The 24,752-nt window shown below is 35.6% G+C and overlaps 1 protein-coding gene across 4 annotated transcripts; it reads right to left on the bottom strand.

Annotated features, from left to right (window-relative positions):
* Positions 1 to 5,989: 5,989 nt before the first annotated feature.
* Positions 5,990 to 24,204, bottom strand: LOC101613218 (caspase-4). Of its 4 annotated transcripts, none has more exons than XM_012947600.2 (9): positions 24,063 to 24,204; positions 22,200 to 22,457; positions 18,195 to 18,295; positions 17,292 to 17,465; positions 15,657 to 15,891; positions 10,461 to 10,604; positions 9,378 to 9,487; positions 8,489 to 8,592; positions 5,990 to 6,371 (listed from the first exon to the last, which is right to left on the bottom strand). In XM_012947600.2, exons 1-8 carry the CDS (start codon positions 24,067 to 24,069, stop codon positions 8,494 to 8,496), a joined length of 1,128 nt encoding a protein of 375 aa, XP_012803054.2. In that variant the 5' UTR covers positions 24,070 to 24,204; the 3' UTR covers positions 5,990 to 6,371; positions 8,489 to 8,493. The 4 variants fall into 4 exon arrangements, with proteins under 4 accessions (XP_012803054.2, XP_045001657.1, XP_045001658.1 ...); XM_045145721.1 differs by lacking the exon at positions 5,990 to 6,371 and adding an exon at positions 6,396 to 6,520; XM_045145722.1 differs by lacking the exon at positions 17,292 to 17,465.
* Positions 24,205 to 24,752: the final 548 nt, after the last annotated feature.

Here is a 24,752-nt window from a genome sequence, read left to right as displayed (position 1 = left end):
CAATGGTGCTTGCTCAACCCAGAATATGTAAATTTGGAAGACTTCAGGAGAGAGCAAGAGAGAGAGAGAGGCTGATGGAGAAAGATCAAATAATGATTCTTGTACTACTGTTTCAAAACATGAGAACAGGTCTGGAGAGATTTCTGAGTACTTTAATGGTGCTTGCTTGCAAAGCTTGGTGGCCTGAGTTAAATTCCCAGTACTCAGGTAAAGCCAAACACACAGACAGAGTGGTACATGTGTCTGGAGTTTGTTTGAACCTACAAGAAGCTCTGATGCACTCATTCCCTCTTTCTCTCTTTCCAACTCATAAACAAATAAATATTTAAAAAAAAACATGAGAACAATCCATTCCCTCTGGCACTCTTGATATGCTTATCAATCAATACTAGGTATTTGCTTAATCATTAAATTTATGCATAGATTTTTGTTTGTTCATTTCTCAAAGGAAGGGGGATATTGCTCAATGGGAAGTGTTTACCAAATAAGCATAAGGACCTGAGTTTGAAGGTTCCAGCATTCATCTTAAAGCTCAATGTGGCAGCACAAATCTATAATCCAAACCCTGGGGATTGGCTGGCCAAATCATTCTGAGACCTTGTCTCAAAAATAAGGTGGAAACCAACTAAAGATAAACACCCAAGTTTGACCTCCAATCTTCACATGCATGCACATACATATTCACATGCATACGCACACACTCATATAACATGCACATTAACAGCAAAAGAAAAAATACACAGGAAATCTTATACTTTAGTTCTGGGAAACTTATATGTACATGATTGTCTTTAAATTATTGCAAATTATGTAACATAAAAATTGTGACCTAATTTTCTATTTCTCAGTACAGTAACCAAAATACCATGTCTAGCTATTATCTTTGTGAAAGTTTTATTCTTTAATATATCACTGAGTACAATACTGATGTGATCCTTATCATTGGCCTTCTTGTACCCTCATCTTTTGCCTTATCTCTGAATTGGCCTTAAAAGTTAATTTGCCCAAAATGTTACCTCAGAACCATGTGCAGTTCAAAAGTGTGTTTCAGTTATATGGACACCTGGATATCTGTGGGGATAACATGGGCTTGTTTACTGAAGCATCAATCATCACATGAGTGAGAGACCAGGTGCACCAGACAAGGGCATCAGAGATCAGTTGGGGCAGCTCCAAAATAGAAAGGTATCAGTTTGTTTGAGTGGCATGCCTACCTGATGTGCAGATGACCTCAGAAATGATTATCCAGCTGGGATAAGAGGCCTCATCTAGATGACTGACTACCTGTCAGCCAGTTAATAGTTGTAGTGTCAGGCCACCGAAGCTGCAATATTTTGGGACTAAGCAATACAGAACTGGCAGACACAAATTGATCTATAGATTTTATTCTGAATAGTAATCATGTTAGTTATTTTCTCATCAATGTGTCCAAACACCTGACAAAAAGGAACTTTTTGCAGTATTTTTTATTATTTTATTTTATTATTGAGAACACATTTTGTATGGATATATCATGTGTTGGTACCGTCTTTACCCTCCTCCTCCTCTGTGCCCCCATTCCGCTGGTGGACCTCTTCATCGGGGTTGCTAGTATTCCCATGGGGTTGTGGGTTATGTGTTGTGACAGCAACAGTTATTGGGATGGGGGCAATGCTTCTGGGAATGATGTCCCAACCTGGGGCTCTTACAATCTTTCTGCCTCCTCTTCTGCAAATTTCCCTGAGCCTTGGTAGGTTGTTTTAAGTCTACTTCAGTGTTGAGCTCCTAGTAGCCTCTGGATTTCTTTCTGGTATGTGTCAAGTATCCTCTGGGTTTGTCTCCTTCAGCCTGATACTGATTATCAGCTCTTTGTGGAAGCATTAATCTTGCCCATCTCCCCAATTCCTCTGTAGTTTCAGCTGGGTCTTGGCAGTGAGGGGTGGTTTATCTCTTCAGATCTTGCTACCTGCTGAAAAACTAAAAACAAACAGACATATTCTCTCACACAGAGTGAAGTCAGCATAGGTTAAATTGGATAACCATTATTAATTTGAGAATTTCATGGATGTAGCCCCACTTTTAGCCAGACTAGTGAGAGCTTTACACTGGAGGGCAAAATGGTTGTCTCCATTAGGATTCTGACGTGATTCCCAGTTCCAGATGTGGGTTCCTTTCCACTGAGTGAATCTTTCACCCAATCAGAAAGCTTTTGGTTACCCACCAATACTGTGTGCTAGCATTGCACTCATGTGTGCATCTTATCAGGCTGATCGCTCCTGAGTAGCTTATACCACTGCTTGCTCACATGGTTGTTGTCCACTTTACCCCAGTAGCTCACGTTGCATTACAGCATTACATGGGCTGTCTGGAGACTGGCTCAGGAAGAAATTTTTAGGAAATACAGTTCAGCATGATGAGGGGAATGTGAGCCTGCTTGCTCACATCTGGGCAAACCAGGAAAGAGAAATATTGACAATCATCTGGCTTTCTCCTTTCCCCTTACTTTTCTAGTTAGGATACCAAATTCATAGGATCCAAAAGCAGGGGAGTCTCCCCTTCTCAGGTAATCTTCTCTGGAAATGCCCTCAAATACATCCAAGGTTTACTCTGCTAAACTTTAGAAATTTCTTAATTCAATCAAGTTGACAATCAAATTAACCATCCCAGGAACATTAACATACAACCATACTACTATCACTTAGGGTTATTAGCTTGTTTTCATTTAAACTGTAATAATATGAAAATTCAAACCCTTAAAGAGTTTATTTGAGGATGGTTGCATTGGTATTAAAATGTTAGATTATAATTTCAAAGCATTTTTTCAGATTAATGCCTTCAAAAGCTAATTAATCTTGTAGTATAGAAAATCTTATAATAGATATTATACCTTATATACTACATCAGTTTATCTTATGCCCTATGTTGTAGACTTAACTTCCATATTTGTTTTATATTGATAATCTTTAATGGACTGGAGAATGCCTATTTTATCTATCCCCTGATCTACAGAATTCAAGCAATGCCATTGTTCACTTCTTACATAAAATGAATCCTACTTTGCTTTCTGTAACTCATCTGTATGCTGTTGGTGGTATCATAATATTCATCTGTTTTGTTCATTAATTATGTGCATTAATCAAGTTTTTAATTAAAATTTGAGACATAATCATAATTCTAGGCTTGTCATAAAGTTGTGATTCTCTTGCCTCAGCCACATATCCTGTACCCCCATGCTCAGTTGAATAACATATTTAGCTCTCATTTTTCTCTTCATTAATGTTAATCAATGACTCAACTCTATTTCTTGTAAGTTGGTTGGTGTTTCTTGCCCCAGTTAATCTCTACCTTTTATCTTTCAAACCATATCCTCTTTTTTCAACATTTTTATTGTAGCAAAATGTATACAATACATAATTTACACATCCACCAGTAGGTGTATAAATCAGTGTAATTAATCACCATCATTGAACTCTAGGCCTTTCTTTTCCTCAGTGAGTAAAACACAGCTCCTTGTCAATTAACTACTTCCTTTTGTGGTTTGCATAGGTCCTTCAAAAGATCACATGCTGAAACCATGGTACAAAGGGCTGGGACTCACAAAGACGAATTCTTATAATGTGTGACCCAGTGTAAAGAAATTAGGTTATTAGGAAACCACCATTGGAAGATACTAATGCTGGTCCCATGCAGAGAGATGGCTATAAACAAGAGTGTCTTAAATGTATGGACTTTCCATCCTCATTCAGTAGTCTTGCAGGAGCCCCACCAGAATGCTTTATGAACCTTCTGTATTACAGAATAATGAGCAAAAATAAACCTCTTTATTTGATAAAGTATTTAGACATGAATATTCTTTTATAGTAACACAAAGTAACTCACATAGTCTCCACTTCCAGCTAATGAGCTACTACCATTGTTCTATCTATTATGAATTGGAATACACAAGTTTTCTTTCTCTCACTCTTTCTCTCTCTCTTTCTTTCTCTCTCTTTTTTCCCCTTTGGCTTATTGTGGTATGGTTTCACTCTAGCCCAGGCTGATCTGGAATTCATTATGTAATCTCAGGGAGGCTTTGAACTCATAATAATCCTCCTACCTCTGCCTCCTGAGTTCTGGCATTAAAGGCATGAGCTATAATGCCTGGTCTTCAAGTAATCTTATAAAACTGCAATGGTAGAATATTGGTCTTTGTGGCTTGTGTATTTAAGCTGGCAAAATATCCATGAGGTTCACCATATTTTCACACAATTAATTTTCTTTTTTTAAAGCTGATAATATTCTTATGTGTATATATAATGGAATGTTATTCAATTTTATTTATCTATTCATCAGTTGATAGATTCTTGATGTGATTGTTTAAATTTGAAATGCTCTCCCATAGCCTCATTTAAAAAAAATATTTATTAAACTGTAGTAGGGGAGAGTGAGAGAAAGACAGAGAAGCAATGGCTTCACAGAACCTCTTGCCACTGAAAATGAACTCCAGATGCCTGTGCTATTTTGCAAATATGCCTTTCGTAGGTTCTGAGGAATCAAACCAGGGCCATTATGGTTTCTAAACAAGCACCTTTAACCACTGTTGCATATCCCCAAACCAAGTGTTTCAAATAAGTTCCATAGTTATTTCTTATCTACAGAAGCCTCTGGTAGGAAGAGCTTTACAGGAGTAGGGGTCACTGGGATAAGAATTTTGGATTTTATGCCTCTGCCCCTCTTGCCTGTGCTAGCTCAGATCACTTCAATTGCTTCTTTCCTGCTTTCGTGACAAGATGTGACACCTTCCTACCTGATCTGTCATTCTTTCCCTGCAGGGAGGCCCTGTGAAGCCATTATGTGTAGGTGAATCATAGGTTTTGGGAGACTCCAAGTCTTTGAACATGACAAGAAAATGTGATAGACATAAAGGAAAGCTGCTGGCTTTGGTATTTTCTGCCTGGAAAGCAAACCTTACAGCTAGAAGGACAGAGTTGGTTTGCTGGTATTTGATCTGCATCAGGCTTTCCTCTCTATGGTCTACTTTTATCATCTTGGAGTTGGAATGTTTACTTTGTGTATTATGTGTTGGACATATATAAATTGTGTCTTGTTTTTATAGGACTCATAGTCAATACACTGTCCTGAGTCTTGGATGGGACCTTGATGTTTTAAGCTGTGCTGGAACTGATGGAGAGTATGTGAACTTTTAAGGTTGGCCTAAATGCATTTTTCACTATGAGATATATTTGAGTCTTTGAGGTAAAATTTGGCATGTTGAATATAAAAAAAAAAACCCATAAACTCAGTAGTTCTGTTTACTATTAAGCTTCATACTTGATTCACAGTTGGGGCTGCCTTTAGGTGGTAGAGTCTTGCTAGTGGACTTGTGTAACTGGGAGCAGGTATGGGAAATTTAGAATCATCCCCACCATGCTAGTGATACTTCAGCTCATTCTTGATACTTATTTCCTGCCGCTCTGACATGTAACACCCAGCAGCTTATTCTTTCATGATTCCCCTTCCATGATGAAACTTGCCCTTGAAACTATAATCTGAAATTAATACCTTTCTACCACGAGCTGCTTATGGTTGGGTGTTATATGCTTTCAATGTAACAATAACACTGCCCATTGAGTTGCTTTTATGCTATAACTATTGTAAATAAATAGGCTGTTATATGCAAAAGTATTTTTGAGACATTATGTTAATTATCTGTAGAATACACGACAGGGGTGGGCATACTGGCTACATCATTTTGCATCTATCTTACAGTATACTAACATCCAAATTACAACATTTCCTGGCTAACATATTATGTTTTTATAGTTATTATCTTAATGTGCAAGGTGAAATGTTATGGCAATTTTAGGCCCCACCCACTTACATTATTGCTACCGGTGAATCATAAACATCCTTCTTTGTTGAAGGGCAAATACTACATGAGCTACAAGATTAGAATATGGATTAGATTATCCCCTCTTATTTTCACTGATGTTAATTCCATTCTTCATTTAAGAACCAAACAGAAAAAAAGTCATTTCCTCTAATTTTTATTAATTAATTTATTTGAGAGAGAGAAACAGGTGGGGGGAGCATGCATCTGGCTTTACATTGGTACCAGAGAATCAAGCATGAGTTCTTGGTCTTTGCAGGGAAGCACCTTGATCACTGAGCAGCCTCTTCAGACCCTCATTTTTTATAATTTTCATTAATGTAAAGAGAGTTAAATACACGTGGTGTTTTGTTGAAAGTAATGTTAGCATTTATGACAGGATCACTCTATGTTGACCAGGTTGGCCCAAACTCACAATATCTTTCCACAGCATGACCAGTTCTGAGTTTATAGGCCTGCACCATTACCCCAAGAACAGCCATTTCTTGAAGTTAACAAAAGCAAGCTGCATTGTCTGTAGTTTCTGCAGAAGATAGAATATAAGAAGAAGGTGGTTATTCCTGTAGACTTCATCACCTTCATCACCATCATATTTTTCTCCTCAGTGTTCTTGCCTTTGACCTTCCCCTGCATCCTCTTTATTCTACATTGTGAAATGGAATTCAAAGTGATCTAGGTAAAACAAAAATGATACTTTGTCATCTTTCCATTCATGAATATATGAAAAGCCAGGCATGGTGATGCTTGCCTTTAATCCCAGCACTTGGGAGGCAGAAGTAGGACGATCACCATACATTCGAGGTCACCCTGAGACTATATAGTGAATTCAAGATCAGCATGGACCAGAGTGAAACTTTACCTGAACAACATTTAAAAAAAAAAAAAAGTGTGTAGTTTGTTTTTTCCAAGGTAGGGTCTCACTGTAGCTCAGACTGACCTAGACTATGTAGTCTCAAGGTGGCTTCAAACTCGCAGCAATCCCCTTAAATATGCCTCCATTCCACAGTCCATCTCTGTCATTTCTGCACTCTTATTTTCCCCTATTTTTGTTTCCTTATAATTTATTTATTTATTTATTTGTTATTGTTTAATGTTTAGAACAAGTCTGCCTCAGGACATTTGTCTTCATCATTGCCTGTGTTGGGGCATTATCCTGTACAAGAAGCTTGGGACTCACTCACCGTCTATTAATTGTTTACTATAATTTCATCATTTCCAAGATGTGCTTCTTGAATATTTCATCCTCAGCAGGACACCACCTATCATGTTGCTTCCATGTTTTCCTCCTTAATGTTTCTACATAACTCACTCATTATTAACATGATATATATATATATATATATATATATATATATATATATATATATATAGATGCTTTTTGACAGTAATCATTACATGAATTTTATTCAACAGTATTTTCTAGGTATCCACAACACAATCTGGCACACAGTAATTCATTCTGTGCACACACACACACACACACAAACATATTCATTGTACATAGTGCTGAGTTTCAAAATGACAATTTATTTAAGTGTATTCTACATTTTGATTAGCTGTTAATGAGAAACTATGCTGATTCCATACCGTAGCTATCAAGGATATTACTGTAATAGACATATTTGTGCCAGTATTTCTCATGTTAGTGAATTTATAATCATTTTTGTGAATTCACAGACATGGTAGCTGGTACTATGTTACTTATATCTTTAATTTTAAAAATGTTTTTATTTATTTGCAAGGAGAGAGTGATAGAGAGGGAGAGAAAGGAATAGATGGGTTCAGTAGGACAACTAGTCACAGCAAATGAATTCAAATGTATGTGCTACTTTGCGCATCTGGTTCTTTGTGGGTACTAAGGAATCAAACCTGGTTGTTAGGCTTTTCAGGCAAACATCTTAATGACTAAGCAATCTCTCCACCCCTATTTTAACTTTTTGGGGAATTGCCATACTGACTTGTTTAGTAGTTGAGCTACTTTACAATGCCATCAGCAGTGTATAAGGGTTTCATTTTACCCAAGTCTTCATTAGTTTGTTTTTCATTTTCTTCATATTACCAGTATGATTGTGAGATAAAATGTCAATGTAGTTTTAATTTGCATTAACCTAATGACTAAGAATGTTCAACATTTAATATATTTTGGATATTTATATTAAATTTCAGAATAGTTTGTGCATCATATGAATTCATTTACCAATTGCATTGTTTTGTTCATTGATTTTTTAAATTTTCTGTATACTATAGATATTAATCATCTTTCAGAAATATAGGAAGCAGAGATATTTTTCCCACTTTTGGGGCTGTGTTTTGATAAATGTTTTGGGAAAAAAATCAATGTCCAAATAAAATTTTATTACGTAAGTGAGGAATTGAACATTGTCCTGATATGTGAATCAATTTTACAATTAGAGTGTCAGAACATGGGCATATGAAATGTTGTATACATATTTGTAGTATTGAACAAATAAAGTATAAGTTGGCTGTGGTGGCACACAAGTGGAATCCCAGCTACTGGAAAGATTGAGGCAGGAAGATCATAAGTTCAAGAAGAATTTGGGCAACATACTAACACCTTGTTACAAAATAATCAATATCCCTGTCTCTTTGTTTAAGCTCATAACAAAATTTGATACTTACTATTTTCAATTGCCAGGAAAGAGGTAAAAATATCTTGTTAGGGTTACACGATCAATGGTGGGCATTTGTGCATTAATATCTGGGTTTTCAAATGACTGTTGTACCTAAAACCAAAAGCAAGATGTAGATGTAGATCAATGTTTTAAAAACTCACAAAACATTTTGTATTTTGACATAGAAAATTCCAAGAGTGGTATGTGTTCCTGGGTTGATGAGAACAAGCATATGGATATTTTTACACTATGACTCTACAGAAAAGGCAGCACTATTTAAAGACATTCTAGAAACTCTAAGTAGAAGCTACTGAGAGAAAGTGTGTCACTGAGGCATGACTACAAAGGCCATATCTGGTTCCCAGTGCTTTACTTACTTTCAGCTTCCTGTTAGTAATAGTAATAGGGTGAAGAATTTCCATCTTGTCCCTCCACCCTCCTGATGTTCTCAGTTAAGAAGATCCAACAGTCATGGAATGAATTCTCTGCAACTGAGTGCCAAAATGAATCTCTCTCAATTTAAATGTTGCTTTTGGACATTTGATCACAGTGAGGAGAATATCATGTTCACACATCAGTGTCACAGGAATATAGCCTTTTCCTTTATGTATATATACTTTATTTATTTGTTAATTCAAAGAAATTCTATCTCTGAATTTTGAGATATCATAAATATACAGATAACAGAAAGATTATGATTAATATTATTTTTTCACTTTGTTCTCCTGTGCTTGTGGTCTGGCATTCTTTCTAGACTAGATTTTTTAAATGGGAATGAAAGAAACCAGTATGACTCTACTTTTACTTGCATGACCATGTCATTGATATGTAGAAAGTTCATGCAGATAACTTCTTTCTGAGCAAATAATTAAATTATTTACAAACACAGGAGGTACCTTCCGAAATATGTCTTCTAGGTGACATGAATAGGAATATTTTTTGAAACATTCAATGAGTTTGGTGATGAAGACAGAGCCCGTTGTACAGTCTCGATAGGACTTGTTATCTGTGAAGACAGAACAATCAGTTTGGCTGTTGTTTTTCACAACTTTATTGTATGATTTTAAATTTCTTTTTCAAAGCAAAGTTTCAGTTATCTTATTTTTTTTTTATTTTTATTTTTTTTGGTTTTTCAAGGTAGGGTCTCACTCTGGCTCAGGCTGACCTGGAATTCACTATGTAGTCTCAGGGTGGCCTCGAACTCTCAGCGATCCTCCTACCTCTGCCTCCCGAGTGCTGGGATTAAAGGCGTGCGCCACCACGCCCGGCTTCAGTTATCTTTATAGTTTTAGGAAAAGCACTTGCAACTTTATATTAACTCATTTTCTGCAGTATATCATTTCCTTCCAAAAGGAAACCAAAATCTGGCAGATGTTGAAATAAACTTGTCAAAAATGGCAAGAGATTGGAGGAGGGGAGGATACAAAGAAGGTGGGTTGAAGGTATGAAGAATTAACTAATAAAATTTTGTTTAAAATACATAATATTGTTGACTTTACAGTATAATATTTATAATAAAACCACAGCTTTTAAATGTGTGTGTGCAGGGGCGGGGGGAGAGATTCTTGTTCAGAGAGAGAGAGAGGGAGAGAAGAGACTTAAAAAAAATAGATTTCTGGGCTGGAGAGATGGCTTAGTGGTTAAGCGCTTTCCTGTGAAGCCTAAGGACCCTGGTTCGAGAATCGATTCCCCAGGACCCACGTTAGCCAGATGCACAAGGGGGCGCACATGTCTGGAGTTCATTTACAGTGGCTGGAGGCCCTGGCATGCCCATTCTCTCCCTCCCACCCCCCTCTCTCTCCCTATATATCGCTCTCAAATAAATAAAAAAAAATAAAAATAAAGTTAAAAATATATATTTCTGTCACTAACAATTTATCTCAAAGTGCTTATTATGTATAGGATCTATATCAAATTTCCAGAGTCACTGAAATGTGTCCTCTGGGCCACATATCTATTAGGAAACAAAAGATACGTACGTGGAGTTGTAGAGTGGAAGGTAATAAAATCCTTCTCCACATGGCTTAGGCGAACAGCATCTGCTTCCACGTTCCTTGGTGAATCTGCAAAGCTGTCAACCTGGAGTTTTGAAAAGTCTCTGACCAACAGGTCCCCAGAGTTCTCTGTGGAAACATCAAGAGTCAACATTGCTTTACCATGTTCATGGTGACTTTTACAATTGTCCATGTTAACAGAGATTTACCAGTCCTTTTTAGTTAGAAACACACACACACACACACACACACACACACACACACGCACACGCACAGCATAGAGAGAGAAAGAAAAAACAATGCTTTTCCACCAGTGTCATGAGAAATATTCCAATTAACAATGCCACCATCATGACACAGAAACTACTACTGACTGTATCAAGAATCTGGGAGAAGCTTTTGGTTAAAACAGCTAATTGTGATGACCTCATCTGATTCTCTTCACAGCATATTTAGCAGATACTATTTCTATGGCTTTAAAAAGTGTAGCTACTGTCAGGCATGGTGGTGTATGCCCTTAATCCCAGAACTCAGAAGCCAAAGGTGGTAGGATCTCTGTAAATTGGAGGCAAGCTGGGACTGCAGAATGTCATACTGAGCTAGGGTGAGAACCTACCTCAAAAAAAAAAAAAAAGTGTAGCTACCAATAACTACTAGGTAACATGAAGTAAAGAATAACAAGGGAAAGAAATAACTTGAGTATCAACCCTGAAGGCCCCTAAGTTTCCTACCAGTAATGTGTGGGGATAAAATGTTCCACTAGACCCTACCACCACTTAGATACAAAGGAATCAGAGTCAGCAGAGAGTCATGGAGATAAATAACTGTCTCATGCTTTCAGGAGTCTGAGACAAGAGGATAGCTTTGATTTTGAGACAAGCAAGGAGTACATAACAAGACCATTTCTTAATAACATCAATCTAACTAATAGAAAATATAAAGTTAGTAAAAAGTAACTACATGTACTCTAATATTTCTTGTACATTACTCATAGTATCCAAGTTATGAATGGATCAAGATAATGCGAGATGTGTATATAGAGTAGCATTATTCAGCCATAAAGAAGAACAGAATTTTGTTATTTGAAGGAAAATGGATGGAGCCAAAGATCTTCAGGTTAAACAAAGAAACAAACGTAAAAAGAGAACAGAATCAGAAAGACCTGTATCATATAACTGCATTTATGATGAATCTAGTTTAAAAGATTAAAAGGACAAGAAAGTAGAAGTGTTTAACAAGATAGGATTTGAACAGAAATAGATAAGTGGTAGTGTATAATCAAAATACATTAGAGGTATGAAATATCTTAATATTATCAATGTGTTTCATAGCTATGACTATCATAATGGAACCCAATATGTTGTATAATTAACATGTGCTTAAAATGACAGACAGGAATATAATTACATACTGGTCACACTTGATTTTCAGTTTTTAGAACAATTATTAATAATTAGCATTTGTACCAATGAATGTAAATGAATGTGAAACATGTTATACATGTGGAGACTCTGGCTTGTGCATGTCCACTCATTTTCTTTCCACTCACATCTTATTTCTCTCAGTCCTCACACCCTGCCCTTTTCCTGAATCACCCCTTCTACTTTCAGGCCCCCAATGTATATCTTTCTTTTGTTTACACATAAAAGAAATGGAGGAATATTATTTGTTATTTGTGTGACTGAACTGACTGATTCCTGTACATGAGGATTTCTAGTTCCATTGACTGCCTTCTCTGTAAATGTTGGGATTCTATTCCTCTATATAGCATTTCAAATGCATGAAATCCATTTTTCTTTAAGTACTCATCTGTTAATGGCCACCTAGGCTGATTTTGTATCTAAGCTATTATAAATAGTCTCTTACCACATGTATTGTAGCATCTCTATTCTATGCTGAGTTTTGTTGCTTTAGACATGTACTCATGAGTTATATAGCTACATTATTTTTTGTTTGTTTGTTTTAAGGTAGGGTCTCACTCTAACCCAGGCTAACCTGGGATTCTCTAAGTAGTCTCAGGTTGGCCTCAAACTCATGGCTATACTCCTATATCCGCCTCCCAAGTGCTGGAATTAAAGGTGTGCACCACCATGCCTGAATTACATTACTAATTTATTTTCCTATTAATTGTACTATTTTTCTCCACAAAATGCTACTTTTTTTTCTTCATTCATTTAATAGCCATTCTGACTGGGGTCAGATGGAATCCCAGTGTACTTTAAAAATATAAGCAAATTTTGTTAAATTTATTAGACACTTGTAATTCTTACTTTGAAAATTACCCATTTAAATAATTTAAATTCTTTTTGATTGGGTTGCCTTTATAGAGATTTGAATTTTTTATTCTGTCTGGATATTAAGCCTCTAATAAGACTCCTATGACATGGTATAAGTTAAAAAGGTTTTCCTCATTTTCTAACTGTATCTTGTATTTTCATTTTGCTAAATTTTTTGTGGTTATATATTTTACTGTACATAAAATTCTTTCTTTTGTTGGGACTTGAACACAGTGCCTTGTGCATGCTTTGCTAATGCTCTACCACTGATCTGTATCCCTACCACTTTTTTTTTTTTTTCATTCTGAGGTAGGGTATCAGTAAGTTCCCTAGTCTTGCCTTGAACTTGTTTCACAGTCCAGACAGACCTTAACCTTGTGATACTACTCAGGTAGGTCCCTTAATAATGTGAATTACATGAATAAATGCTCATGCTCAGCTAAGAATATTTTTGAGTTAATGGAATTCAATTCATTAATTCTTGATATCATGTCATGAATTTTGGAACTCTATTCAACATTTTGTGACTATTTTAAAGGAGTTTCTATGTTTCAAAGTTGCAAATACTGCATTATTGTATTTGATCATTTTGTGTTGAAGTCTGTTCAAGACAAAAGATAGAGGGCATGTTTCAATTTTCTATTCATGACTAACAATCAGTTTGATAATTTGTTGTAGATCTTTTTTTATTCAATAACCTTTTGAGTGATGTTGATAATGAGAATACAATGATTTTTTTTCATTGAATTGACTTCTGAATGCATGACACTGCTCCTATCATCTACCAGTCAGTTTTTAAGCCAATATCATAAAATTTGTTACTCATTTGTGGCTATATAGTATAATCAGAAACATGGTATTATGATGACTCAAGCACAAATTACTGTCATTATTCTGTATTGCTTTGGTTATTTGGGGTCTTTTATCCTTCCATAGGAATTTTAGTGTTGTATTCTTTTAAGTTATTAGTATTTTATAAGGATTGCACTGCATTTATATATAATTTTTATGTTGTGACCATATCAACCCTATCAAATTCCCTAAACAGTAAACACTGGACATCTTCCTGTCTTCTATGATCTTCTTCAAATTACTTCTTTGGTTCTTAATACTTTTCTTTGTAGAGATTCTCAATCTTAATTTTCCTTTTATTTAAAAATCTTTTATTTATTTATTTAGTTATGAGAAAGAGAGAAAAGGTAGAGAAGGTAAAAGAGAGAGAGAGAATGAGAACGGGTGGGCTAGGTCCTCTAGCCACTATAAACAAATTCCAGATGCATGTGCTACCTTGTGTCAATGGCTTTACATGGGTAATATGGAATTGAACCTGGGTCTTTTGAATTTGCTGGCAAACACCTTAACCTCTAGGCCATCTCCCTGGCTCAGTCTTAACTTTTCTTTCTTGGTGTTGGTAATGAGGTTGCTTTCCTGATTTCTTAGCAGTGAGTTCATAATTTGAGTATAAACTACTGATTTTGTGCACTGGTTTTGTAACTTGCTACTGTACTGAATTCATGGATCAGTTCTATTAATGTATAATTTTTCAGATATAGAAACAATAAACAGTCTGCTTTCCTCATTTACTCTTACTATTTTTTTCTATTCCCTTATGACTCTGATTAATTTGCATAGTAGTATAATGAGGAAGAATTGTATTGGTTGTCACACTTGTCCTGTTCCTTCTGCATATGATATCATGATGGCTAAAGGTTTCTCATACATAGTGCTCAGTATGTTGAGGCATGATCCTTTTATGCTTAATTATGAAGAATTGATGAATTATTTATTTTTTAAATAATATTTTATTTTTATTTGAGATAGGGATCGATGGAAGGAGAGAATAGGCAAACCAGGGCTGCTAGCCATTGCAAACAAGCTACAGACACATACACCATCTTGTGAATCTGGTTTATTTGAGTAATGGGGAATCAAACCTTGTTCCTTAGGCTTACCAGAAAAGCTCCTTATCCACTAAGCCATCTCTCCAGCCCATGATGTTCAATTTTATCAGTTCCTTTATTATATCTTTTGAGATGATTTTTTGATTTTACACATCTCTACATATTCATTTTACTTTGTGTGCTGATTCTCATATCTTGCACTACCCTTTCATCCTCTTGTGAAACAAGAGAAGGAAGTCTCATGATTTATTTCTACTTTCATTCCTTTGTTATGTGAAATTTTTAAATATTTTTATAAACATATTATGACTTCCTTTATATCTTACTAGTATATTTTGTAGAAAATTTCTCATGCTCCTGAAAATGATTTAATATCCTGTAGCTACTGAAAACATTGTTCTGTAGATACCCATTAGTCCTTTTGATTTATAATGTAGGTTAATACTTGTGTTTCTTTACTGACTTTTTCTGCAGAGTCCATTTGTTGATGAGAGTGGAATATTAAAGTCACTCATAATTATTGTGTTGGAGAATTCTCCCACTATCAAAAACAATTCTTTTGTGTCAGCTAATGTAAAAAAGCATTAAAAGTAATAAAATAATTACAATGACACTGTTCTAAAATTTGAATATTTCTGTTTAACTGATTTAGGGATTCATGAGATCTCCTCTTGTACATTTACTGGAGTAAAAATACACGTGTTTCATAACTAGCAAGGTAAATTTCCTTCATAAGACATCCAAGGGAATTTCCTAATAGTTACATTAAATTATTTGAACTACATATGGGCTAATATTATTTCCCATAGATATAAAGCATGCTTAACCTTCCTGTGCGAACACATTCATTTTAAAGTCAGAATATTATATGTCATAGTTCTTAAGCCTAATAAACCTGCTACTCATGTGTCATTTCTATCATGCCATTTATATGGCTAGTTTGCACCTCTACGTTGTACCTGATATTATTTCCCCAGCTCACTCATTTCAATGTCAAAACTCACCACCCCTGCAGGCCTGCACAATGATGACTTTGGGTTTGTCTCGTAGACCAGGGCACTTGCGATTGTTCAAGATCTGATAGATGGTGTCATAATGTAGCACATCTGGATTTTTGTTACTGTGTGCAGTTCCACAGATGCCGTGCAGTGTGCCATGGGACATTAGCACCACGAATGCACTGTCTGAAGACTTGTGCTCTTGAAGGGCAGCGAAGTCCTGCAATACTGACTCCATACCCTGGAAAAGATCAATGTCATTCTTAAAGTGGACCGACAATAAGAACTCCTGATTTCAGTTTATACAACATGGGAAACATGCATCAACCTTGGTAGTTGTGCCTGGCAGCAACTCAATAGTGACATCTGTTTTATTTTTCCTTCTTAATGGAGTAGTGGGTCCCAACTTTCTGCAACTGCTGATGTACTATAAACCTGTTACTCATGTATCATTTCTATCATGCCATTTATATGACTAGTTTGCACCTGTACTTTGTGCCTGATTATATAATGAGAGGCTTGTATTGATAGATACATTACCCTTTCCCTTTAAAATACTCTGTGTTTTAGCATGAAATCAAATGTCTGTCCTTTCAGTCCTTTCCTGGTATGTTTTTGTCTCCTCTAAACTCCAATCTTCCTTTTCTTCTTGCAGGCTTTTCTCAGTTTTCCTCACAAGTCCTCCTCTTTTATCTCCCTCTAGGTAGCCTCTTCTGCCACATGACCCTTTTAGTTATATTCACAAAAGCTTTTCTACACCACATCCCAAAGCATTCCTCCCACTTTCCTGTTTTGTTTTTTTTCTTCATTTCCATTTCTATTTTCTACTTTTGTTGCTTTTCACTTATGTGAACACACACACACCAAATCCTTGGAACTATGGTTGCTTTCTTATGTTTGATTATTCATCTCTATAATGAAATAATTAATCACAAGATAGAAAATTTCAGGTCTGGAGAGATGGCTTAGCGGTTAAGCGCTTGCCTGTGAAGCCTAAGGACCCCGGTTCGAGACTCGGTTCCCCAGGTCCCACGTTAGCCAGATGCACAAGGGGGCACACGCGTCTGGAGTTCATTTGCAGAGGCTGGAAGCCCTGGCACGCCCATTCTCTCTCTCTCCCTCCATCTGTCTTTCTCTCTGTGTCTGTCGCTCTCAAATAAATAAATAAATTAAAAAAATATTTAAAAAAAATAAAAAAAAAAGATAGAAAATTTCAATCTTACTAATAGACCTATTCCCTATGACAGGAAGAGCTCCTTCTACTAAATCATAAGCAATGCTGCCTTTCTGAATTTGTGCTCCTTTATTATATTTTTAATCTGTAGTTTTCTGGGCCATATCCCAATTCCTTATCTTTGAATGTAAGAATTATGTAGTTACCCATGCCAGTCACCTTTTTTCATGTTGCATGCAATTAAAGATGCTTGGATTTAAAAGAGGCATAGATTTTGCCTACCTCCTTTGACTATATTGATACACACACACACACACACACACACACACACACACGTACCTACCTACCTGCATGTGTCTTGAGGTTGTTACAAGGGTGTTGCCTAGCATAAAACTCATTTGTTCTTAGCAGGAAATGTGTTGACTCTACAAATAACTGTGGTGGGTAGGTGGTTTTTAGGCTTTTACCTTAGATGTAAGTTTATCTTTCACCAATACAGAGTAGCCCAGGTCTTTAAGCAGCCCCTCCATTCCTGAGATGTCAAAGTTAGCCCCATCCCTCCGAGAAAGATAATCAAACTCTGTATTGCAGATGATGAGAGCCTGGCGAGAACGAATTCCTTTTTCTTTTATTGGATAGATCTGCAGGGAATGGACACTCAATGAATTTGATTTACCTGAGATATTTGGATGGCCCATGTACCAATAATAACTGTCTCTGTACTAAGGTATCACATAGCTTTCCTATCCTTAGCTTGTACTGAAAGGTAATGCCTTCATCCCTCTTCAAAACTCAGAGTCAGAACCATAATATAACTATCTGTCTACATAAAAAAAATAAAACAGTTAATGTCTTCTGTTCTCCTTTTCTATCCTATCCAAATATTTCACATAATTCAAAGTTGAGGTCAAATATCATATAAACAAAGAAATTCTATCATTGGATACAGTAAAAATGAATAAAAAATTATCCTTTATATTTGGTATTATTGCATTGATAAAATTTTAACATATTAACTTCAGTATTTGGAAGCTTTAATGATATTTTTAAAATATCTTTCATGTGTAGAATTTTCCAGTAGATAAATACTTCTCATCTATAATGTTATAAGTATTCTGATTCTATGACTACAGTTGAAATTCTCACAAATAACAAATAGATATGATAATAAAGAAATGAACAAACTGAACAATGCATATTTTCTCATACTTTTAAAGGAAAATTAAGGTGTGTTCAAAGCCACTTGCTCTCTTCCTTCAAATAATTTATGACAGATATATCCCTATTCCCTGAGCTTAGTGATTTAAAAGCATATGCCTTGGGGTGAACAATTGTTTCCCTCTCTTTAATGTCATGCCATATTACAGTACATTTCTGGCATTTTCTGTCCGCAGTCTCACAAACTCCTCAGGAGGACAAAGCTTGAGGGTATCAGTGTATTCTTCTGGTCTATCTTCTGGCTCCTGGTGAACTGAAAGATATGTTATATAATATAACTTTTTGTTGCTGTTTCATCTGTACAGATATGTTATATAATATAAATATAAATATAATAGTATAATATAATAAATATAAAAATAAATATAGTAAATATAATATAATATAAATATAAATATAAATAAAGATATGTTATATAATATAATTTTTTGTTGCTGTTTCATCTGTACAGACTGATAGAGAAGATAATGCTGGATTAAAACGTTAATATGTAGATATAATAGTGGAATCTAACTTTGACCATAAAGAATTATCCTATGACTAGGAAAAGTATAGAAGCCCTTAGTAGAGAAAGCATACCATCCAAACATGAAATGATAGACCTGATAATGCCAGGAAAAATACATATATAATTTCCAAACAAACTTGACCTTTCAACAAGACCATTCAACAATAATATAAAAAGAACCAAAACTTTTCTTTATTATTTTTCAGTGGTTTTTCTCCAGGGTATTTACTCATTTAACCATGTATACTTCCATTATCTCTTAGTGAGAATGTAATAAATATTAATTTAAAAGTTGTCAAAAATGAAGGGAGAGCCAGGTATGTTGGCACACACCTTTAATCCCAGTACTTGGGAGGCACAGGTCTGAAGATCACTGTGAGTTTGAGGCTATCCTGAGACTACATAGTGAATTTCAGGCCAGCCCTGGACTACAGCGAGTGAGACCCTACCTCAAAAAAACAAGAAAAAAGAGTGAATTGATATGCTTTGTATATTTTCAGATACTACATTCAATAAAACTAAAAATAAACAGTGAAAATTAATTTCAGTAAGATACTCAGTAAATATTTGAAATATTGGCATTTTCACATATGTTTTGAACAACAATTCAATTTCTCATGTGCTAGTAGCTACAGTATTAGATGTGAAAATTTCATTTTTTTATTAAAAGGCCACTCATAACTCACATATAGACACATAGACTAAATACTAGGAATCTAGCATCCTGTACTATAGAGAGATTTTTGTTTTAAGAAAGCTAAGTTTTCTTGAATAAATAATCATCATGTATCCTTCACAGAGGTGTAAACTGAGATGGTTACAGGAATACTAAAATGATAATGTTACTTCCAATGGAAGAGGATTTTTGGTTGTCTCTTACGTGGTTTTGTGTGAGATGATGACACACTTTGGATGTTTTGACTTGAGAGCACTGAACAGCCAGCAGTATTTTGTATTAACCCATTTTAAAGCATGAAGAAAGGATTCTTTTGTGAGCAGTTTATTTGTTTTTTAAGTCATTTCAGTTTGCCATACTACTAGCTTATTCGCCATTGTCTGAGATTGGGCAAAAGATGGGGACGTTCCAGTGCCCTCTCTTGAAGGAGAAAGGAAGAGGAATTCATCTAAAAAGATCAGAAGATTGTTCAAGCCTTATATTACATGTTGTCTATGTAATAGGAATGGAAAATTGAGATCATCCTGTTCACTCATTTACATGTTTCAAACATTGTATCTTATTGAATATAATAATGTTTATTCAGTAAATTTTAATCCTTTTTCATATTTTATGTTTTCCTATTTTAGACATTTAATTCCATCAGCTTTATATGAACATCTTTCTGACACTATTTTAACATCATAAGTTCTAGAGATTCAACAAGTTATAGGACTATTTAATACCTATGCTCATAGGGACAATAATGATACATGTTCTCACTTGCCATTGCAGAACGTTCTGTGAACAGGATAACCACTAATGTTGTGGGATAATACCTAGATAGTTGGCATTGTATTTCAAACACATATTCTTTATTGTCTTTTTCATTATAAGTCTTGAGAATTCTAACTTGACAAACATTTCCTAATCACTATCACATGTATATATAAAAAGCTTGCCTTATATCATTAAAAATAGCATGAAAACAAAACTTACTATCAAATACAAAATAGTTGAGAGTTCCATTTAGTGTCTCAACAAAACAGAAAGAAATGGATAATTAGGAATTTAACAAAAATTTAAACTTCTCCATCTTGTGAAATTGTCATATGTCTCTTTAGGTGGCTATAACAAAGAAAGAACTCCCACAAGATAATGAAAAGACACCTTCCTTAAGAAACACCTGTTCAAGTGGTTATTTCTCTCACTAAAAGTGCCTGGTGAAACCGGGCATGGTGGCACATGCCTTTAATCCCAGCATTTAGGAGGCAAACGTAAGAGGATTACTGTGAGTTTGAGGCCACCCTGAGACTACATAGTGAATTCCAGGTCAGCCTGAGCTAGAGTGAGACCCATCCTCGAAAAAAAGAAAAAGTGCCTGGTGAGTTGCACAGATATAAACATGCCTGCCAAATGGAACATATAGTTTGTATTCTTCCCATCCCTTGTTCCATACCCTGAGCAATGTGCTGAGAATCTTCAGAGTTAAATTCATGTCCAAATACCCAGCCATGGCCTGAAGAAATTCTAATATCCCAGTGTGGTTCCCTGGTCTGCCTGGTCTCCAACTCTCCTGTGGTCTCATGGAGACTCCAGTGCAGACAGAAGACAGTGGCAGAACACAGTGGGAGAGTATCCACAAGTACGTCTGTGCCACCTTAGGCCATGTGAGCAGACAGTGCATTCTACTTAGTATTGAATACTCATTGTGATTACCAAGGCTGCTCAAACCATTTTGAATCCTCTTGTTCTCTAATTTTGATTATATTGGCTGTAATACCTGTGATGTGATTTTAATAATAAAATCTGATGTCAAGTCATGTCAAGTGTATGGAAAGACCCAGTTCAAATATGAATAAGAATACAGCCTAGGGTTGGGTATGCATCATACTAACATGCATCCATTTTTCCTAGAGTCTGGTTTATAAGAAATGGTCCATACACTATAGTGATGCTTCCATAGTACCTGTTGTCTTTTGTTCATTAGTCACTTACTGATAGTAGAAAGTTCTAGCTTGCTCGAGTGAGTGATTTACATTAACTTTGTGGAAAAATTGAAAGCACCTGTTGAATTTGTGCCTGAAAATATTTGGTTTTAATAATACTCTTCATTCAATTCAAGTCAAAATTGATCCAAAAACGTTTCATATTTTTATAACGGTTTTCTTAATCATTTTGTAAGTCACAGAAATTGAAGTACTAGGATATTCTAAACCTGAATACCTTTAAACTAATTTTGAGAATTGTTTATCCCATGTATATCTTTCATTTGTTATTATATTTTATTAATTAAATATCTGGTATGTGTCACTGACTATACTAATTGCTGGTTTTTTTAGGGGGTCATGAAAGTGATATGATATGGTAAGAGAATATTGTTAGCTCTTAATATTGTTTCCTGGGATGTTAAGGGGAGAGAAGTACCAATGATTTCATGGAGGGAGAAGTGTTTAATTTTAAATGTTAGATGTTTGAAGTCAGTGGAACATTTGAGCAGAAATATTGGTAAGCAGCTATAGCCAAACCTGGTGTTCAGAGAAGATTTCTGAGGAACTAACAACTTGGGAATTACCATGTGCCTGGTATTATTCTGTCCCTAGTCCTGCAAAGTCACATGAGTAAATGCTAGATTTGACAAATTTTCTAAATGTTGACTGATGACAGACTTAGTTAAGAAACTTGCACAGATTCAAGAAATTTACAAGGTAACAGAATCTAGATTATTTTGTTCTACTTTTTTTCATTTTATTTCTTCCAATATTTTTCTATGGTCAACTATGTCTTTGAAAAACTTTAAACCTGAAACGCAGCTTTTTACCTAATTGGAAATTTGTTCTCATCCCATAAAAGGTAACGTGACCTCTAAAAGAACCTCACTGAAGATAATACTCGAGTGATGAAATTGTGGTAAAATCAAGAGGAGATGAGGCATGAGAACTGTATAGATTCTGGAAATGTTGAAATTGTCACAAGAAGTCATTGTAATCTTACCTTTAGAATTGGCAATATTTCTATTCAAAGTAAGAATAGATTGGAGAAGTACTTTGCCAGCCTTATTTGGTTTCCCTTTCACAGAGTCTATCAAGATCCAAGGCTTGTCTCTACGTTCAGCATTGAAAAACTTTTCCTTTTCATGTTCTTCCAATTTAAATACATCATTTTTTACAACTTTATCCATAAATTCAACTATGGTTTCCTTGCCAAGATACTCCAGCATCTTATGTGGTGGTTTGGGGGGTTGTTTGTTTTCTGTCAGAGATAGAAAGACTAATTTATGAATGCACACATTGAAAGAGAATGACCCTCATTCTAGACACAGCCTATGGAAGAAAAAATACACATGAAAATAAGTTGATTTTGCCACATCACGGCAAGCCATATTCCACTTGCATTGCAATTTAGAACTGTGTCCCCTCAAACCCATATGAAATATGTTTAATAACTCATTTCTAAGATTTTGGGTAGATTCTTATCTTCCTTCTGTGGCATTATGCCAAAAGCTAACTTCCTGGCCATTCACTGATTTAATATTTATTGTTTACTTTCTCATAGTCTGGGATGGTGATTATTCCCCTAGAGTATGTACTCTCAGGAAAGCCTATACTCTTTCCTAGACAGTAAGTTTCTTTTTTCACACTAATTAACCAGAATTGTACTCTTTTCTATATTTAGTGACTTTGTTGAAAGCAACATCTCTTCAATCACCATTATTTTAAACCTATCCTGCAACTAGATCTCTCTTCTTAAAGTCCTTGATGACTTCATATATTTAGAATATATGGAATATGAATAAATGAATTCTTCTAAAGTCCTAATATTTAATATTTATTGTGAATAAATAAAACTAAATGTAATCTGAAGATGTGTTCAAAATTTTATCAATTACATGAAATAATTTGGATTTGGATATGGTAGTGTATACCTTTAATCCCAGAACTCAGGAGGCAGAGGTAGGTGGATCTCAGTGAGTTCCAGGCTAACCTGAGACCACACATACACACACACACACATACACACACACCATTATGTGTTCCACAGTAAGAAAACTGCATTAATAATTAATAGATACAGAGATAAACCTATATTTGTGGAGAAAGCCAAAAACCAAGTGTTTACATGACCACTGATTTTTTCAGTCACTTTAGAAGGTTTATCACTACAGTCTAGCCCCAAAACTTTTTCTAGCACAGTGAAGCCAAAGAAGCAATGGCAAGTTTGACAGTAGCTGAGTAAACACCTAATGACTTCCTGTACCATACTTTTTCAGCTTTTGTATATAAAACAGATTACCTGAAATTACTTTGTTGGATAGAAGGATAAGGAAAAGGGAGCATTAATTAAAAATAAAAAATAAAAACAGTGATACCCAACCAGGTAAAATAGTGCCTGATGTGTTCTTATAAGGAGTAGATAGCTGGGGGTTGGGAAGGGGGGTGGATTAAGTTTATACAGTGAAATAGTACTAGTAATGTAGGAAACTGGGAAGGGATGAGGACTCAAACACCCCAATCTGCTTCTAAGAAGAGCATGAATGACCTTAAATGAGTAATTCAGAATCAAGACCAAGTGAAAGATTTCAGAGTTGTTTCATATGTGCTAATCTGTCTTTAACCTCTTTTGACTTCCTGAATAATTTCTGTCTAGCTCAAAGATCCCTGGAGAACATAACACTCCTTCAGCCTTCATAAGCCCATGTCCTATAATAGCTGTTACTAACACACAAATGTATCACAGGAATGGGGGACACTCAGCTTCTACACTATTGCTTTGTGTCTCTTCCCACTCACAGACCTGAATAAAGTGCTTTATAACACCCAAGTCCTAGTCCCACTTCCCAAGGGGTCCCCAACTCACCAGCCATGGAGAACAGCCTTACTTCTTTCCAGCCTTACAGAGAACTTCTCTTGCTGCAAAGTGAAAGTCCCTGGGCATTTCCTTAGTGCAGAGGGGCGGAGACTGCTAATATGATTGCAACACTTCTGCTCAGAAAGCCTGGTTTGCCTGCTGGGAAGTCCCTTACAACTCATAATACTGGCCTCTTCCTGCTCCTGAACTCTAGTTTCTTTTTTGAGGATGTGACAAACAACCACCAGAACAAAACTGGAAATGACAAAACAATGTCCTGGGGTGTCATTTCTCATTTATGGTTTTATTCTCTGTATTTCTCTATCCAAGACCCTACAGGCCCACTTTCTTGGTCATTCCTCCCATATCTCACCATTTTGGCCTCTGTTCATTAAAATCATAATTCTTGTAACAGTTAAATCTGTTTTATTTTTCTATTTAAACATGTCAAACATTATGGGTATCTTCTCCTTTATCAGCTTGCAAAATAAGTCTTTTACTAGCCAAATTCAAAACCATACTTCTGACCTTCCCCCAGCCCATGCCCTGCCTTTCTTGTACTAAGACTGCCTTAACATTTAAATTTTAGTGAGGGTGATTATTTATCACAGCATTTTAATATTCTTTGTAACAAAGACTGCCCACTGCTGCATCTTCAGGTTATAGTGCGTTAGTAGATCATTCCAGGAGATAGAGAAC

The sequence above is a fragment of the Jaculus jaculus genome, chromosome 3, assembly GCF_020740685.1.
Source record: "Jaculus jaculus isolate mJacJac1 chromosome 3, mJacJac1.mat.Y.cur, whole genome shotgun sequence".
Classification (NCBI taxonomy): Eukaryota; Metazoa; Chordata; class Mammalia; order Rodentia; family Dipodidae; genus Jaculus; species Jaculus jaculus.
The sequence above is the reverse complement of the archived record's forward strand: the minus strand, read 5'-3'. Positions and strand labels throughout refer to the sequence as shown.

What these genes read in the sequence shown, in the direction of transcription:
- LOC101613218 (XM_012947600.2), bottom strand. An exon ending in AAGATAAACTTACATCTAAG is followed by an intron (nt 15,892 to 17,291) that starts GTAAAAGCCTAA and finishes GATCTTTTCCAG; the next exon opens with GGTATGGAGTCAGTATTGCA. An exon ending in TGTGCAGGCCTGCAGGGGTG is followed by an intron (nt 10,605 to 15,656) that starts GTGAGTTTTGAC and finishes ATGTTTCCACAG; the next exon opens with AGAACTCTGGGGACCTGTTG.